Genomic DNA, 20397 nt, shown 5'->3' on the forward strand with positions numbered 1-20397 from the left:
TGGGTGGTTGAGTCATTTGGGTATCTGACTCTTGATTTCAGCTTAGGACCCAGCCCCACATTGGGCTCTGTCTTGACAGCATGGAGCCTTCTTGAGGTTCTTTCTCCTCTCTCTCTCTCTACCCCTACCCCATGTACTCTGTCTCTCTCCCTCTCAATATAAATAATTAAAAAAAAAAACTAAAATAACAAGAAGTACAGTGCAACCTCAGAGATTGACTCACTGCTGTGACCTGAGAGGGTAACATGTTAGCTTAGTTTTCACACCTTGGTAGGTTATTCGCACAGATAACTTTTCACACATTGCTAAAGACATACTGTTAGACAAAGGCCTCAGTCTTCCCATCTAGGGAAGAATAATAAATACTGTGTTTAAGAAGCAATTTCCTTGAAAAAAATACAGGAATTTGGCATTTCTTCCTCACCATTTCTTCCATTTCTCTGTAACAGAAGTAACAGAACTTTTCTAAATAAAAACGGTAACACATCAGGTCTAAAAATTGTTTTTTTTAAGACTATAAACATCTTCAAAGCAAATATCTAGGATAACTAATAACCCAAAAGTTTCATTCAAGTTATAACAAAATAAATTTAAGTGACCAAATTCCTATCTTTGTGAGGATTTATCTATCTTCATATAAATAACTTTAGTCTTATTCAGTTGCATGTAGATTTATCTCTATTTTCCAAGACAGATTTGCTTCTGAAGTTTTGTCAAAAAGTTATAAATGATTTTAAATACACCAAGAATACTGAATCCATTTGGAAATATAATTTCATATTATTATTCATGGCAATATTGAAATTTATTTAGTCAGAGAAAGATATTAAAGCACATATAACCTTAAAAAATAATGAGGTAGATAATAAGATAATAATTTCATTTTCATTTACTAATGTCACTAAAATTAATTTTTCTCCTGGAATAGGTAACTTTGTCTTTCTACTACCTTCATATTTCTCTATTTTGATTAACCTGTATCATAGTCTTTAATATCACTAGTTTTTTGGTTTTTTTTTTTTTTTTTTTTTTTTTTTTTTATCAGACACACATAAGATAGCCATTAAAAATGCAGTTTCCTTGGTTTCAGTTCCTAATTCTGATACATTAGGACTGGAATGGGCCAAGAAATGGAATTTTAATAACCATCTCTGGAGATTCTGGTTAAGGTACTCTGGATCAGAGCTGGAGAAACACTGCTCTATGTGTACTGGAAAAAAAAAAAAAGACTCTTGAACGTTATTTGCATTGGGGTGTTAAGCTAGAATAGTCATCAAAGAGTTTTTTATTTATGATTATCTACCAATTAAATTATCTACCAATAAATTATGATTATCTACCAATTATAATCCATGTTATGTCTCTCTGGTCAAAAACAACTATAGATCATTTCCCCACCAATTTTTAACCCTTCATCAAAATTCTTAATACTCAGCCTTTCATGATTAACTTCATTTGCCTTTAATGGCATTTAAGACTCTTAACCTACCACAGGCTTTTCATATAAACCTTTGTACAATATGTTTATTGAGTAAATTTTCTATTTCTCCTAACTGGAGAACAATTGTTCCATCTAAAGCCACCGGATACAGTATTGTACATTCTGTGATTGCTAGCAAATATTAACACCTGACTCCACATCTCAATAAGAATATGCAACAATTCAGGGCAACTAGGTGGCTCAGTTGGTTAAGTGTCTGACTCTGGCTCAGGTCATGATATCACGGCTCATGAGTTTGAGCCCCACCATCAGGTTCTGTGCTGACAGCTCAGAGCCTGAAGCCTGCTTAAGATTCTCTCTTATTCTCTCTCTGCCCCTCCCCCACTTGTGCTCTGTCTCTCTCTCTCTCTCTCTCTCTCTCTCTCTCTCTCTCAAAAATAAACACTAAAAATTAAAAAAAAAAAAAGAATCTGCAACAATTCTAAAGTTCTCTAATGGTGTGTGATTAGTCATTTCATTCTTAAAATCCATTGTTCAGAAGTTCTCCATATTCCACCTAAATCCATCAGTTAAGTGCACTCTTTTTATGTAGCCAGCAGAAAGAAAATTCTATCACAACAAAGAAATTATTCATTGTTTTTAAAACTGATAGATCATAAAACTCTTTAGCCCTGATTTTAGTATTAGTTTATCAAATCAGTCTTTATACTTCACCCGCAAGAGATCTTCACTGAAAAATCCTAGTCCCTATGTTCTAATAAAACTATTAAAAGAAATTAATATTCCAATATTATTTGATAATTTACATTGGATTGAACCTTTAGGGTAGTACATGACTTCTAGAATATATTCATAAATACTAGTCTACTCATGATTAATACACTCTTTTGTTAAAACATACCTTGGGTTTTTCCCCTACAACCCCTGAATTATCTATCTATGCCAAAAGCATTTCAAAGCCACACATTTTTAAGGAACCAAAATTAAAACAGCAAAGCAGCTATGACTTAACTAAGCATACATTTCAAACAATAGAACACCTCAGTATTCAAAATTATAGAAATCATTTTTATAAACCATCTAAGTACCTAGAACTATTGGCAATCAATTACTTATTAGGAGCTTACCTCATCATCAAAAATAAAAATGCACATTGGTATAAACAAGTATTTTTAAGTGTTCTTTCCCAGATATTCCCCATATGTATTTTACACACCCTAACATACTGAGAATATAAATGATTTTCTGATGTTCTCAGGGACATCAAACATTTGTCTAGTGCTCAGTGTGGTAACCACACTCAAGCATTTTGAAAATATTTCTTAAAATATAAAAACAAGAGCTGTTTAGAATGAAATAATCTAGTTACCAAAGTGTGCACTCCACATCACATCAACAATGTATTAGTTTCCACACTTGTGAAAATAGAACGAATGGAAAACATTCTCATTTCGTCTGCTTTTAAAATAGCCGCTAATATGGATCATGAATCCAGTATTAAAATAAATATGCCTTGTCTTAAACAACACTGTTAATTCTGTAGTTTCATGCTTTGAAAATGGAGAAAGTATTTGGACTAATTCAAAAGTATCGTATGATACCTTATAACAAGATTAAAAGTATACAAAACAACCCCAGCCCCTGTATGACTAAAGAACATAATTTTAAAGTCAAAGTCTTGAAAGCTTTGAAACCTAGACTAAATATTCTGTACATATGGTGATGTAAGCTTCCTGTCACCCATTCTCCAGAGGTGGATGTAATCAATCCCCATGTCAGTGAGAAGTGAGACTATGTAAGCAACATGAAGATTCTATTTACCCATATTATATGTTAACCATTCTAAGAACTAATCACACGTCATTTCCTAGGTTCAATTACATTCAACGCTCTTGTCATTTCAGAAATCGATAAAGCCTTTTTGAATTATAAGGAAACAAATAAACAAGAGAAAGACTGAAATAAATCCATTTTAATGCTGATCAATAATTTTACAATGAACATATTTAAAAGATTTCTTCAGAACAACAGAAAAATGATCAGTACCATAAACACAGAGCCCCCAAATTTAAAATCCATAAAGTCACTTTATTAAAGTTGTTTGATGGTGGTCTGGTTTACTCTGCCAGTGGAATCATTTATAATGGAAAGAATTAAGTGAATCCTTTGTTAAATCTAGTGGGATTTTATTAACTAATTTATACAGATAATGGGCCATTTGTTTTTTATGTTTAAAGAAACAGATACAATATTTTCATAGTCACTACAAAGCCAAAGGCCTTATTTTGGGAAACCAAAAAATTGCAGATATCACCGAACAAACTCAATCACTCCTGCAGATAAATCAGACTTATACATTATTTAATTTAGATAAAACCAACTTCAAAATTCATTCTAAGGGTTTGCTCTCAATCAGGTTTTAAAACATAACCCACCCTGGAATCAGGAGGGGATTATTACATTAATAAATACAATTCAATTTTTCGAATATTCTAAGTTGTTAAATGCCAGCTGCCTTGATACTAAGAAATGCCATGTGAAATTCTCAGGAAACATCGGGTTAAGCTTGTTTCACTCAACACATAACAAGGATGTGTCCTTCCTGGTGCCTGAAAGAAGAGTGGGAAAAAGATGTTACAAATCTCTACAGAATATTTTAAAAAGCTTGTTACTCAAATGCCAATCAAATAGGAACAAAAACAAAACTTGGGTTTTTCTCTTCCTAATAATTTCTTCCTTCTCAATATAAATTAAAAAATACAGTCAAGTAGGTAAATAAGGATACCTCCACATTGCTAATATAATAAAGTGAATTATTCCACATGGGAAACCACCATAGCCTTTTGACATTAACTTTCTCCCAAGAAGTTTATGGACGTCTTTGGCTTATAAGCAGAAAAATGACAAGTCAAATCACCACACCAGAGAAAAGGCAATTAAACAAAACACCTACTCGTCTCTTAAGTACATGATGACTTGGACCAGTTCAGCAGCTAACATTACACCATACACACAAGCACAACATGGGGGTTTATAAATTTTCTAAAGACATGAGGAAAGGAAACAGAAACCTCTATGAGCCAATGTCCTCGAATATATAGTACAGGGAACACCACATCTTCATTCCTAGAAAAATGATACAGCGAACATTTCCAGAATAAAAAAGGCTTAACACATCCTTATTTTAGAAACGTGTGCTCACCTCCATAGCTCCAGAAAAAGTGCCATCCTTTCTCTCATCCTCATGGAGCTCCAGGGATCTTGGCTCAAAGAGTGGAGTCCAGGCCCTGCTTACACATCTTCGCCATGAGCCACAAGGGGCTGGCTGATCAGGAGAGAAGTAGCGAGCAAACGCCTCAGACCGTCTGAGGAACAATGTTACCCTAAATACAGCATGTCATCAGGATGGAGCAGCAGGACAAGAACAGCTATGACAAAGAAGCAGTGGAAATGTTGACACCACAGATAATTTGGCCAGCAACAATGGGCCATGGGAAAGTAGCTGGTCAACATGATGATTTGCCCTAAAAGTTCATTCGGTCAAATATGGATGTTTCCAGTTTTTGTTTCTCAACTAATTGAATTTGGTGTGTCGGTGCCCTGTCATCCCATCCACTTAACTGCCCAAGATAAAATCGGAGTGATTTGTGAAAACACATGAGGATTCCTTGAAGCAATCTGATTGTTCTCTATTCCTCGGCACAAAAATGAAAATGTCATCTGACAAGCTTAACATATTTAAAAACAGAACAGAAAGGAAACACTGTAAGCCACTCACAATCCAGACCTCAATTTTTTTTATAATGTATTACAAAAACAATGGCATGCTCAGGGGAGAAAATAAAATACAGGTAAATAAATGGAACATAACAGACATCAAAAACCAACCTGGGGAAAAAATAAGCCAAGTAACCAAAACAGGATTAAACTGTATGTTTACCGTGCAGATTATTTTTTATACATACACATTCATATAGTATCAATTTTTTTAAACTATGTTTAAATCCATATACATTTTACAGTTTATATATATAACACATTAAGTATCAGACATTTAAACTGTTCCAACCGTGCAAGACCTATGGGCCAAAAGTTACCAAATCGAATGACACAAAAATAGAAAAATGAGAAGTTGATGCATTAAGGTTTTAAAAACACTTGACAGTTTAGCAAGATTTCTAAATCAGAAGATACCTGTGGCTGGGGAGCCTTGCTTTTAACCAAACTGTCACTGAAACTTGTTTACCTATGTGCTTTAATCCCAAATGGTTTTAATCGATACATGTGCTACTACTAAGTGTGTGATAGGTATCAGTATGTGCTCACATGCCTTTTGATACGGGTCCATTCCACAAATGATTTGATAACAAGCCCCCGTGTACTACTTCCCTGTGGCTGCTGTAAAAAAAAGTCACCACAAACTTGGTCATTTGAAACAAAAGAATTTTATTCTCTCATACTTCTGGAGGCCAGAAGTCTGAAGTCCAGAGCTTAACAGGGTTGTGTTCCCCCCAGAAGCTCTAGGGGAGAATCCATTCTTCATCTCTTCCAACTTCTGGTAGCTGTCAGCATTCGTGACTTGTAGCTGTATCACTCCCACCTCAGCCACCACGTTCTCACCTCTGCCTCTGACTTTAATTCTGCTCTCAGCACCTTTGAACTTGTATCAGCTACCCCTCAGACAATCCAGGATTGTTTCTCCATCACCATATCCTAGTTTAATCACATCTGCAAAGGCCCTTCATTCAATTAAGATAACATTTACCGGTTTCAGGCATTAGAGGGTCTGATTATCTTGGGGGGGGGGGGCATTTTCAACCTAGTACACCCTAGTTATTCACAAAATCCGCCTATAATTTCCTTGAATCTGACCCACTATCTCTTATTGGAATTGTATTAGCCTCCATTTGTACATGTCTATTCTTTTCTCATTACCCAAAGCACAGGACACCTATGTAAATGTCTTTGTGATTATCCAGCAAGTCCCATGTGAAAATATCGTACGATCATCTCCCCCAGTACAAACTACTCTCCCTGCTCTCTTTCCTATTTATTGCTTGGTCTCCCTGTGCTATCAGCCATGCAGAACTTTGAGAGTCATCCTTTTTCATCATTAAGTAACACATGCAATTGATCCTCGAACCCTGCTGGTCCACCTTTCAGTTCATTTCAAACCAGTCCCACCCCACTCCCTCCCACTCTCAATGTTCATGCCCTAGTTGTACTGGGGCACAGCCCAGCTAGACAGCTGCAAGGCTCTGTCCTCTACCTCAGCTCACCTTTATCTATTCTCTTTTCTGCTGTCAGAATCACCTCTCTAAAACTTTCTGAATTTGGGGCACCTGGCTGGCTCAGCTGGTTCAGCGTCTGACTTTGGCTCAGGTTGTGATCTCACAGTTCTCGAGTTCAAGCCCTGCAAAGGGCTCTGTGCTGACAGCTCAGAGCCTGGAGCCTGCCTCAGATTCTGTGTCTACCTCTCTCTCACTCACACTCTCTCTCTCTTTCTCAAAAATAAACATTAAAAAATTTTTAAACTTTCTAACTCTGATCAACTCACTTGCCTACTCAAAACCTTTGAAAAGGTCCCACTGCTGTCAGATTTAAGGGCGAACAGCAGAGACATTTGGGGCCCTTTTGGATTTGGCTGCTACCTACCTCCACAACCTCATCTTCTATTTCTATCCCATCCTTTTCATGTATCCTAAGCAGCCTGAACTAGTGTCAGCTTTTCGTAAAGTATCATGATTTCTTTTGCTTTGACACTGTGGAATATGCTACAGGTTCCTGCCTTGCCAGGCCAAACAACAAGACAACTCCTATTTATCTTCCAGGATTTGGCCAAGAGACTAGCTTGTTTAGGAATGTATCTCTATGTGCTTTAAACAAGTGAATTGTACAGTATGTGAATTATATCTCAATAATGCTATTATTAAAAAGAAAAGAAGAATGAATTGGGCCAAGTGATGATCCCAAACTCATGTAGTGTTATACACATCTTCTTCAACTTTGCAAGACCCCATGTGCCTACCTCCTTAACATTTCTACTAAACTATCTACTGGCTCGTGTGACTGTTTGAGGGCAGGGCCCTCACAAATTAATCTTCACGTTCTCCTGGAATAGTATAATGTCTGGCACAATGAATGATCAGACTATAATCCTTAAACGGAGCATTCCGTGGTTGAAACCACTTATAATATGTCCACCAAGTGTTAGAACTGAGTATCTGGTCACCTGGGTTGAAGTTAAGTACGTATAATTTGGCACTTAGAAAGTAAATCACCTTTGGGACTGGACTATATCACCATTAGAATTGGCCTATACTAGACTTTAAAATTCAAAGTACGGGCATTTGAATGTAATTATACTTTAGACAATATAATCTTTTCCCAATGAAATATAGCCTTTGTCCTCAATTTGAATTCCAGGATTTAGGGTTCATATTTATCAATCTGCTTACAGGGATGAACCATGATCTGGCTGCTACAAGCTGTGTTTAATTAGCTTTAAAGCATTTTTCTAAGAGCTTCTGCCCTTCCAATTTAAGCTCCATTAATTTTTGGCTGCCACATTATAAAACAAAGTGAACATGTCCTTTTTAGCGGGGCTAAATCATTCATCATAAATACAACCCACATCCACATGCAATGGAAGAATATTCATTTGTTTGCATTACCAAATATAAAAACTTTCATTTTCTCCTGTTTTCAAAGCTTTTCCACAAATGGTAAAGATCAATCTTCCCAGGATGTTACTTCTAACAACCACGTTTTCATTAAGGGCCAAAGGAAGTGAATAATTTGTAATTACATTCTTTATTGTAAAATAATACACATCACAAGAATTCTATCCAGATAACGTGGGCCAATTTTAGATGCTTAATCTATTAATTGCTTTCCTACAAGAATATGTCTTCTGGCCTGGGAATCCTGGCTTCTTCTCCAGAGGTTTGCAGGAAAGAGAAAGAGAGGGAGAGGAGGGGTAGGGACCGTTCTTGCCTTCCCTGATCTGGTGGGACAGAACTGGAGAGAGTCCAAAGAGTTACACTTGGTAACTCCCAGTCTTCTATGTCGCTGGTTTAGAAGAGATTACATTCCAGATACTTCCACCGTCCCACTACCATGATTCCCTGCCCCAGCACCTTGATTGCCTTGGAACTTTGTAATTAGCTTTTGTTTCTTTATCCCTTTACTGTCTACCTCCCCTGCTAGTCTGTACGGCTCCATGGACAGTCCTGGTGTTTCTCTCACTAAAACCAATGCCGTATACATTCTGGGAACGCAGTGAAAACAGGAAGGGAGCAAAGAAAGAAAAGGTTTAAATCCGAAGGGCCATGTTGCATGGGATGGAATTTTATCCTAGTGCAAAAGTTCTAGATGAAGGTAAATCTTGAACAAAGTGGGAGCAGGCAGGGCACAAGAAAACACAGATGGGCATCTGCTTCTGGCTGCTGTAAGGAACAGGCATCCTTGGGAGAGGAAAAGAGCCCCTGAGGGCCCCTAATTTCCTATTTATCCTATCTGGTTTAATTAACAGGATCCCAACAGTATTATTTTTAAAGTAAATATATGCTGCTCACACTGCACAATTGCTCACATTTACACTTGGTCAGTCTACCCTTTCTAACATTGTTTCTGTGGGAAGAGTCACAATTCCAAATAACTGACTCAAAGACTTAAAACACACTCGACTCCAATTATAACCTGTTTTTCATTTCAGTTGTCTCTTATTTCCCTCTCCTCTTCCATTTGAACTTTCTCTCTCTCACCTGTCTGTCTTCCCTTAGCCTGCCCGTGTTCATGTACATGCATGCACATGTGCTCACACACGTGCATACATACACACACACACACTTTATATTGTTTGAAATAAGAACAAATAAACATACCCACTCTCATATCCAGTTACCAAGTCCTAGAATTCTTCCTTAATAATAAAAATTATGAGTCAGACATCCGGTGCTCACATTCCATTCCAATTCACACCCTGAGGCCTTATTTTGCCCATGCCCAGTCTGTCAAAATAGTTAGCAAATTGACGTCTTGATTCCAGTCTCTTCTCTTTTCAATCCATCCTGAATCTATCAGGAGCTCATAGTTGCCTCTAAAGCACTATTTTATATCACATTACTCTTGTTTTCTCATGTCACTTCCATGGCAAGTGAAAAAAGTTTACTTCCCGAATTACTTCTCTCCCAAATTGGAGTTGAGGATCTCCATATTATGATTCTATCCAACTTCCCAACTTCACTTCCTACCGCCCAGTAAGGACCTATCAGTGCAGCCTCAGGACCTCATTAAGATCAATTCATCATGGGGCACTGGGTGGCTCAGTCGGCTAAACATCCACTCTTGGTTTCCACTCAGGTCACTATCTCATGGTTCCTGAGATTGAGCCCTGCATCAGGCTCTGCGCTAACATTGTGGAGCCTGCTGGGGATTCTCTTTCTCTCTCTTCTTTTCTCTCAATAAACAGTAAAAAAAAAAAAAAAATCATTTCATCATTTCTTGGGCACACACTTAAACCATCCCAGCCTGTGTGCCTTTACTAATATTCTTTCTCCCTCTTGTCTTCCTTTCTTTCCCAGTCACCCTTTCAAGATAAAATCTAGCCCCAAATCCTTGGTAAATATTTCTCATGATACAAGATTCCCTTTCCATACTGCTTCTGCACTTGAGATAACTCCATGCATTTGTGCAATGTTCTCACATTTTTTTTCATGTTTCCTATGTAAGCCTCCCAACAACACAGCAAAGTAGGTATGGTTAAGTATGCACACTTCACAGATAAGGAGAAAAGTTTTCAAAGAGGCAAACTGATTTAGCCAAGCTTGCACAGCTGGAGTGTGGCAGAAACTATCTTTAAACCCTGGCCTTCAGATTCCATGTTAAATCCCTACTTGGCATTTACTAAAAATTGCCACAGGTTGGCAAGGATTTGCATTTTTTTTTTTTTACTAGATTATAAATTCCTTGAAGGCAGTAGCTGTGTAGAGAACTTGCGCTAATACATTATAATACACAAGATGAGAAGTTAATCAATATCTGATTGCGGCATCCTAAGAGGAGTTCAGTCTGTCCATGTAAGAGACTTTAATGATTCCTCTCTCCCTCTTCTGTCCAGTATTTAGACTCTGAGGGCTCACGTGAACATGCTGTGATAAACTGCAATATATCTTGGCGATTTTTTTAATTTCTTAATCTAGTTATCCCCAAAACAAACTGCAAATTCCCTAACAATAAGTAACTTTGACGAATAAAATGAGACCTGCTGATCTTTAAATGTTGGCCAATGTCGGCCAGGAGTTGTAGGAATAAAAGGCGGGGGAGACTGTAAGTGAAATCGAGTCCCCTGGCGCACTTGCTAACGACACATATATTGAGGATTCAGAATCGGTACGTTCTCCATCATGTTTCTTACCCCAATTCTTTTTTTTTTTATTTTTTTTTAATGTCTATTTATTTTTGAGACAGACAGAGACAGAGCATGAATGGAGGAGGGGCAGAGAGAGAGGGAGACACAGAATCGGAAGCAGGCTCCAGGCTCTGAGCCATCAGCCCAGAGCCGGATGCGGGGCTCGAACTCACGAACCGTGAGATCGTGACCTGAGCTGAAGTTGGACGCCCAACCGACTGAGCCACCCAGGCGCCCCTCTTACCCTAATTCTTATTGAACGCATGATCCCAGAAAGCAGACTACAAAACAGCGAACCAGTGACAAGGTGACGCTGACTAAAGGGTCAGCAACAGACCCTGTTGTTCGTATTAGCCATTTGTTTGCACAGGCGCGAGTCCTTGTGATCATAATTCATACTGCACGGGAACTGTCTGCTGGCAACATTCTTCCTGTTTTGCAAAAAGGACTAAATAGTTCACTCTTTTACAGTGTTCCATAAAGAGACGTTACGACATCTCAGACTGAAAGTTACTGAACAAGAACAGGGCATCTGACAGGAGCACTTAGAGGATTTCACGACAGGAAACGAACCTCATCTTTTGGAACACAATTAAGAAGATACTCACAGGCTCTCCCCGTGATCCATCCTGACCTGGAGCACCCGGAGGTCCCACTTCTCCCTTTTAAAGATAAAAAAAGAAAATAGAGAATTCTATTTGCAGGCATGCTTATAAAACAAATACATACAAGTGAGTATTAAAGCACGTTAGATACAAACATAAAAATTACTTCCAGATTATTAATAACGCTGCATGGTGACAGACAGCAACTGTACTTACAGTGAGTACAGCATAATATACAGAATTGTTGAATCATTATGTTGTATACCTGAAACTGTCTATAACACTGTGTGTCAGCTGTACTTCAAATAAAAAATAAGTTAAATAAAATAGCAAACAAAACTTTGACTAAGAAAAATTCTAACAAGAATACAAGATTTTTTATGTATAATTATAGATCTCTATTAACAAATTAGGTAAAAAGCCTAAATAAAAGGAGATACATATCCTCCTTATGGATAGAAAATCTCTTTCATAGTTTTGAAGCTATAAAGTCTTCATAGCATAAGGATGTCAGATGTCTCCAAATTAATCAAAATTTAGTACAATTTCAATAGAAATTCCAAGGAGATTTTTGTTGTAATTTGGCAAAACAATGATAGGATTTCAATAGAAGAACAAATTACCAAAATATAGACAATCTAGAAAAAGACCAAGAGGGTGAAATGAATCTTTTCATATTTTTATCTTCCTTTTTACTTTAAAAATGATCATTCTGTTGTACTGGACCCAATGAATTGGAACATTCTTTTGGATCTATAAGAATTGATCATTCTAATTTGACCTTGCAAGCAACAGTTGCATTTTAAAAACAAATAAAGCTTTCATTAAATGGATTTATAGGCTATTACTTGAAATTATTTGGCACTTTCATTTAGTATCTACCTATTTAAAAAAAAAAAACTTGTTTAATGTTTGTTTATCTTTGAGAGACACAGAGCATGAGTGGCAGACGGGCAGAGACAGAGGGAGACACAGAATCTGAAGCAGGCTCCAGGCTCTGAGCTGTCAGCACAGAGCCAGACGCGGGGCTCAAACCCACAAACTATGAGATCATGACCTGGGCTGAAGTCAGACACTTAACCAACTGAGCCACCCAGGCGCCCCATAGTATCTACTTATTTAAAATAAACATTTTATATGTTTAAAATGCTTATTTTTAGGTAGCTATAAAAACTATCCTAGTTTTCAGTTTTATGCCTTTAAATTACTATGTTCAAATTATTTAAGCATCTTATTTTACATCCACCTTTTAGCATCCTCAAACTTTTTCCCAAAATGCCAGTGTATAGAAAAGTATCTGACACTCTGCTTATAAATATTAGCTGAATTTATTCATAAAATATGTAACATTTACAGATCAATACAGCTATTAAACTGCCAAGACACAAATAAGGGGTAGTGGGGGAGAAGCCTCCTAAAATACACAGACAGACACACCCTCAAACATTTAGGCTTTCTGAAACCTAACAGTCATTAGGAGCCATATTTTGTTTTCTGTTCAGCCAAATGTTGCATCATAACAAGCAAAGTTCTCTGCAATTATGCCACACTTTCCTTCATACCAGAAAAAAACATTTCATTCTACATGAGAGCAAGAAAGTAAAACAAAAGCATTTTTCTTGTAAATGCTTCAAATGCCTGAGTGGAAACAGATCTAAGGGTAAAGAGTCTCAGAATACACGTACCGATGCATATGCCAGCATTGTTTTCCAGAGTTTCAGATTCTAATGAATTTCCCAAAACTGTAAAAAATGAACCACAAAACGAAGAACCTGGCTAACATAATCAGCACTTAGAAAAAAAACTCAACCGTCTCACTTTATGTAACCAGTGTTCTCCCACTTTTATGAATTCTTGCATTTCATAGGCCCAGTGAAATACCAGCGAAAGCCAAATATTTCATCTGTTCCAATTTTATTTACAAACACCAGCTGACAAGTGATGACAGAGGGAGCAAAGAATGATGTTTCCTGTAAATTAACCACATTGGGAGGGGGAGTGCTGCTGGCCTGATGGTTCTACAGAAAAGCTAATGAAAATATCAGAGAAACAAGGATATATGTAGGATCCACTAAGTTTAAAAGCTATAGGTTACCAAGTCTGAAGAATTAAAGAAAAGGGATTTGTCAGGACTTAATAAAACAGAGAAATCCTACAATGACTACATCTAAACTCAACATTAACAGGACGATTCATTCCCCCACATCAGCCAGCTCAGCCTCACTTCGTGTGGGAACTTCAAAACACAACATTTCAGACCTAACAAATCAGCAGCTCTGGATGGTGGAGCCCAGCAGTCGGTTTTAACACACCCAGCTGACTCTGATGATGTGAGGGACATGGTGTATCTTAGGCCACTTACCTTCCCATACCTCCAGGTACTGTCATATGTGACTTGCTAAGCAAATCTGTAGTTTAGATCTTCTGTATATAAAGGGAGGAGGGCAGTTGTCAAATAGGAGAAACAAGTAATCTGGAATTACATGACTACTTTAGCTGACAAAAAAACTGTCTCCTTTTACTACTCTGAAGATTTCATCTTATTTTTTTATTCTAATTAGCAGAGGGTTTTTTAAAAGCTTACTAATCATCATCAAGGATTATCAATAATTAAGTCCCCAAATTATTTGAGGATTTATTTTCTTTCTATTCCTACTTCTTAAACATAATGATACATCATCATATGAACAAAATATCACTATTTTATTATCTATCACTAGATAATAAATAGTAATAAAATATCACTATTTTATTATCTACAGCGGTGATTTTCATACTAGCTGCAACAGAATCTCCTGGAGAATTTGTTAGACTGAAAATTGTGGACTTCACCCCAGAGTTTCTGATCCAATAGGTGTGGGGTAGATGTCAGGAATTGGCATTTCCAACAAGTTCCCAGAAAGTGCTGGACGGTGGCCACTGGGACCACTGCTCTAGCCCACATCTCAAGAGACTTATACATCCTTGGTTTCGCTTACCAACACCTCTCTGTGTGAACTATAATGACACTGTACAGTTTTACACTTGGCACTGAGTTTTATGATGGCTATGCTGTTCAACAGGTATCTTGTTTATGGAAGTGTTGTTTTCCTGAGTTGTACATTCTTTGAAGGCAAGGAACATATCTACATGAGTGTTTTATCACCTACAATATTTAGAATTGTGCTGAATGAAACGCATGACTACATGTAAAGCTTTATGTCCCCTTCTTTAGAAACAACTAAAGAGCATATGAAGGAAGGAGGACTTGGCTATTTATTCTTACATACTTGATTCCAAGAGGATAAAGGAAATGGGGAGAAACATTTATGCACAGCACTATAGCACTCGCTGTTGTGAAATTACGGAGTTTGGTTATCATAAGACAATGACAAATAATCTTTACCTAGAAGTATGCTCTTGATTCTCTGAATAATGTTTCATTGGGAGATGAAGGATGATTTCTTTGGAGACATTCTCCATAAAATAATTAAATGCAGTACACAACTAACCTGTGAAGTGCAGTATTGTGACGTAACCTGATCATCTGATTGCTTTCATGACCTGGAGAACCTGACACATGCTAATTTGTTTAGCTGGTGGAAAGCAAATGCCCCTAGCTCTAATCTATCATTTTGCATTCTATTATTAGCTTCTTATTTGATATAAAATAACTGAAAAGATGCTATGCTAAACATTATCCCTAAATCCAATTTCTACAGCTAATGTCAACGACGATTTATTCCACAAAAAGCAGCTATTTTTAAGAAGGAAATTTAACCAAAAACAGATACGTAAAACTTGCATTGTTGTGTATTTCCTTTCATGCTGTGGTCACTGGTACTTACCCACAAAAAAAAATTAAAATAATGGAGAATAATTTAGTTTGTGGTCATAGCAACCCTCAAAATCAGGTGTGTGACCACTAAAATATAATTTAATTTTGAGGAAGTTCCTTACTTTGTTACTAAATACTTTGACTTTGATCTTAATTAATGGTTTATTCTCAGTTTGTAAACAAATCTCTACTATACCAAAGGATATACTGAAGATATAAGACTAGGGAAGCTTCTCCCAGGTTACCAAATAAATAGACAAGAAGTTTGGGACCCATCATGCATAGAGGGGAATCACACAAACTAGGCTTGGAATTCTAGCCCTGCCATGTAAATGACCGCACTTCTGGATAAATTAATTAATCTGTATTAATCTGACCATAATGGCTAAGTGGCATTAATACTCCCAACTCCCAAGATTCTTTTATTAAGAAAACAAATTAAGAGGCTTTGTGAAAGTACCTTGCACATCTCAAGACACAGAAGGGAAGATTCATGAAAGTTTGCTACTTTATTGTCATCAAAAAGTTGGGGTTTCAACAATCCTTTACCTTATGATTTGTTTTAGGCTTCACTTTTTTCAAATAATATGGTATTTTCATATTTGTACTGCTATGGCTTAGTATTATCATTTAGAAAACATGAGTATTTTTAAAAAGATGGTCAATATTTTAATCTAGCTAAAATACCACAAAAATAGTAGAGGTCATAGTTCCATCATCATTTCCTATATTGGAGAAAGATTATTTGGCTATAACATGATTTTTCAACAATTTGGTGAAAGACATTTTCAGTGGTTATTAAATTATGGCTACATGATCTAGGACACATTATTAATCTCCTCATTCTTTAGTTGCCTCATCTCTAAGAGGATAATTTCTTTTTTCCACTTGTAGTTCAATGACTTTTGAGTTTAATGGGAGAATGCATATACAATGCTGGGAAAAGAGCCAGGCATGTAGGAAGTATCCATAAATTGTGTCTGTTATCATGTGTCCTGTCCTGTGTTCACTTCTCTCCAGACCCAGTTTCAACGCCATTTTTCAGTATTTCAATTGCTAACTGAGATTCTTATCCCTTTGCCTCACTGTTCAAGCACAGCACTTGCTTATGCAAACCTCAATATTGAGTTAATCAAACAGAAAGCCTCCTCAGACCTACTCTTGGGCTTCTAAGTATAGCAATGGGAGGGGAAATATAGTACCACTGTTGACCAGATGATAACTTCCAGCTTCAACTACACTTCAAAGCAGCTTCTATATTTTCTTAATCTCTTCTGTACCACATTCTCCACAGAGCTAAAAGTTCTTTAATCAACAGAAATTCCCTTTTCCCTGCCTCTCAACAGGTGATAATTTACACTTCCTTAGAGGAAAGAGAAGTTAGACATCTTGCCACCAAACCAACAAACTGTCCTGAATTTACATCCACACATTCTTTTTTTCTTCTTCTTCTTTTCTTCCTCCCCCTCCTTCTTCCATCCTTCATTTCTTCCTTCTTTCCCTCCTTCTTTTTTTTTTTTTTTTTTTTTTTTACAGTGAAAGGGTCTCTTTCCCACAACCTAAGATAGTCCCTTCCAATTCCGTTCACTCTCCCATTCCTTCCCCTCTGCAAATGAGACAGTTATCAGTATTTAACTACTTGCTGGACATGTACTCTTAAATGTGCTACATTATAATTAAATGCACACATTATACTTCTCATTTCTCCACCTTCCCAACCGAAGGCATACTTAACCTATCCCAATAATTAATTCCATTGATTAAATAAACATCGAGGGGCACCTAGGTGGCTCAGTCTCTTGAGCATCCAACTTTGGCTCAGGTCATGATGTCATGGTTTATGAGTTCGAGCCCCACATCAGGCTTGCTGCTGACAGTGCAAAGCCTGCTTCAGATCCTCTGTTCCCCTCTCTCTCTGCCCCTCACTCACGCTCTCTCTCAAAATAAACAACCATTAAAAAAGATTCTCTCTCTCCCTCTGCCCCTGTCCTCCACTCTAACAATTAAGAATAATTAAATAAAAAGTTAACTTCACTATACATAAAAAGGAGATGCTCTAGAATTAAGAAGCCTAGTAAGCTGCTCAAACTTTTACACCCCTATTACTGTAGGTCCAAATACACATAAAACATTTCAAATTGAGAAGAATCTGCAGACAATATTCAAACAAAACTACTAAATGAAAAACAGAAAATAAGAACCCAAACATTTCAGTCAATTTCCCTCATACAAAAATAAACATGAAGCAGAAAAAAAAACTGCAACAAATGCTATAACCTGGATTAATGTTACACAAGCATTTTCAGATGTAAGGAAAAAAAATGACAACACAAAATAATCTCAGATATTACGATTAAATTACCTGAAAACAAGGGAGAATAGATTTAATATTTTTAAAGGTACTGAGGGGGAAAAAAACTAAACGTACCCAATAAAAATGAGTTTTTTAAAAAGATAATAAGGGTCAGAAGGAGAGAACAGAGTCAAAGAAGTCGCAACACATCCAAAATTAGAGTCCTTAAGATATAAATCAAAATAATGTAATAGAACTTCTATTTAAAACTATAATCCAAGAGGCACGCTGGGGTGGCTCAGTCAGTTAAGCGGCCGATTTCGGCTCAGGTCATGATCTCGCGGTTTGTGAGTTTGAGCCCCATGTCAGGCTCTGTGCTGACAGCTCAGAGCCTGGAGCCTGCTTCAGATTCTGTGTCTCCCTCTCTCTGCCCCTCCCCCACTTGTGTTGTGTCTCTTTCTGTCTGAAAAAATGAATAAACATTTTAAAAAATTTAAAAACTACAATCCAAGAGAATACTCCAAAATTAAAAGAAATCCTGGATCTACTTTATTATAAGGATTCTGGGGCAATAAATTCTTAATTCTGGGATAAGCTATGCTATCAGACTTTACACATAAAGGTGTTTTGTTGTTGTTGTTGTTGTTTTGGGTTTTTTTAACCCTCTGGGTTACCATACAAAAAAAACACCTGAAGCCACTTACAAAAGAAATATAATTAGGTTGCTACCAGCAACATACATGACAGCAGTGGAGGAACATCTCAAAGATACTCAAAGAAAAACAGTGAGACAAGAGCTTATAATGTCAGTGCCAAGACAGTGACAGCTAAATTGTCATTCAACTAACAAGAATATAGAAAACATGTTAAGACATAAGAATTCAGGGAACACTGTGTTCACAAGCATTTCCTAAGAAATACACTATAGAAGCAGCTTCTATAAACCACAATGATGACTATAACTGATAAATATACCTGGGGATGAACCCTGAATATATTTAATTGCAGATTTGAAACAAAGGTGGGCAAAGAGTGGAAAATAGCTTATAAATATTAGAGCAGGGGAGGGGCAGAGAGAGAGGAAGAGAATCCCAAGGAGGCTCTATGCTCAGCACAGAGCCTGACACGGGGTTTGATCTGATGACACTGAGATTATGACCTGAGTTGAAATCAAGACCTAAGTGACTCACCCGCCCAGGTGCCCCTCTAAAAGTAGCATTAATGAGAAAACACTGCACATTAATATCAAGGGAATACAATTGAAGCAATAATCAAAAAGAATACGTATAATTTAAATACTGGAAGCAAAAAATAGGAAAAGAATGAAAATAAATGAATTCAATTCCCAATTGTAAAACCTAGAAAAATATAAGAAAAAAGAAAGAAGTTAGGAAGTAGTAAAAATGTAATAACAAAACAAAAAACAAAACAAAAAAAACAAAAACAAAAAACACACAAAAAACCAGAAATGGAAAAATCAGTGAAGTTAATAATTAAATTACAATGTTGGTTCTGTGAAAAAAAAAACACAAATAGAAAAACCACAATCTCATATAATCAAGCAAAAACAAAAAAACAACAAAACAAAAAAAAAAACAGTAGAAAATGAAAGCACAAATATTCAAACAAGTAACAAAGAGAGACAAATTACTGAAACCAAGAACTTTTTAAAAACTATAGAGGAATTTGCACAATTTTATACAAGTCCTTTGAAAAATCTAGATGGAATGGCTCATTTCCTACAAGAATGAAGTTTACTATTATTGACCCTATGAGAGATACAGTGCTCAACTTAACCAGCTTCCATGTAAGAAATAAGAGAAAGTTATCACGAAACGATTCAACACAAAAAGCATCAGGCCAAGATGACAAAGGAGAAAATGAGGAAAAACCCTGTGGTGCATGAATTCAACTGTAACTGTGTTAAGTTATTACAAAATATCAGGAATGAGAGCACATTAAAAAATCCTACATTAAAAGGACAAGAATATGACACCAAAATAGGCACATAGATCAAGGGAACAGAAAACCCAAAAGAAGCCCACATTTACATGGTCAATTGATTTTTGACAAAACAGCAAAGAATACACAATGGGAAAAAGTCTCTTCAGCAACTGATGTTGAGAGAATTGGACAGCAACATGTAAAAGAATGGAACTGGACTGCTGGCTTACACCAAAAACAAAGATGACATCAAAATGGTGGAGTGCCTGGATGACTCAGTTGGTTAAGGGTCTGAATTTGGCTCTGGTCATGATCTCACAGTTCATGGGTTCAAGCCCCACATATTGCTCTAAACTGATTGTGTGAACCCTGCTTCAGATTCTCTCTCTCTCCCTCTTACCTCACTTCCCCTCGCCCACTTTCTCCCATACACATGCGGGTGCACTCACTCTCCCTCTCTCTCAAAAAAATAAACTTTAAAAAAATTCAAAATGGATTTAGTACCTAAAGTTAGATCTGAAATTATAAATATCCTTAAAGAGAACAGAGGCAGTAATTTCTCTGATATCAACCATAGCTACTTTTTTTCTAGATATGTCCTCTGAGGCAAGGGAAACAAAAGCAAAAATAAACTACTGAGAGTACATCAAAATAAAAAGCTTCTCAGGGCACCTGGGTGGCTCAGTTGTTTAAGCATCCGACTTCAGCACAAATCAAAACTACAATAAAATATTACCTCACACCTATCAGAAAGGTTAAAATAGAAAATAAAAGAAACGAGTGTTGGAGAGGATGTAGAGAACAAGAAACGCTTGGGGTGCCAGGGTGGCTCAGTAGGTTGGGCATCTGACTTTGGATCAGGTCATGATCTCATGTATCGTTGAG

General features: G+C 36.8%; 1 protein-coding gene across 1 annotated transcript in view; it reads right to left on the reverse strand.

Annotated features, from left to right (window-relative positions):
* The window catches only part of COL21A1 (collagen type XXI alpha 1 chain), a 174300-nt gene that overhangs the window by 29012 nt on the left and 124891 nt on the right, over window positions 1-20397 (reverse strand). Inside the window, exon 17 of the mRNA XM_030315738.1 lies at window positions 11462-11515. Coding sequence (XP_030171598.1) covers window positions 11462-11515 — 54 coding nt within the window. The remainder of the gene's footprint in view (window positions 1-11461; window positions 11516-20397) is intronic.

Source organism: Lynx canadensis, chromosome B2, assembly GCF_007474595.2.
Source record: "Lynx canadensis isolate LIC74 chromosome B2, mLynCan4.pri.v2, whole genome shotgun sequence".
In the NCBI taxonomy this organism is placed as follows: domain Eukaryota; kingdom Metazoa; phylum Chordata; class Mammalia; order Carnivora; family Felidae; genus Lynx; species Lynx canadensis.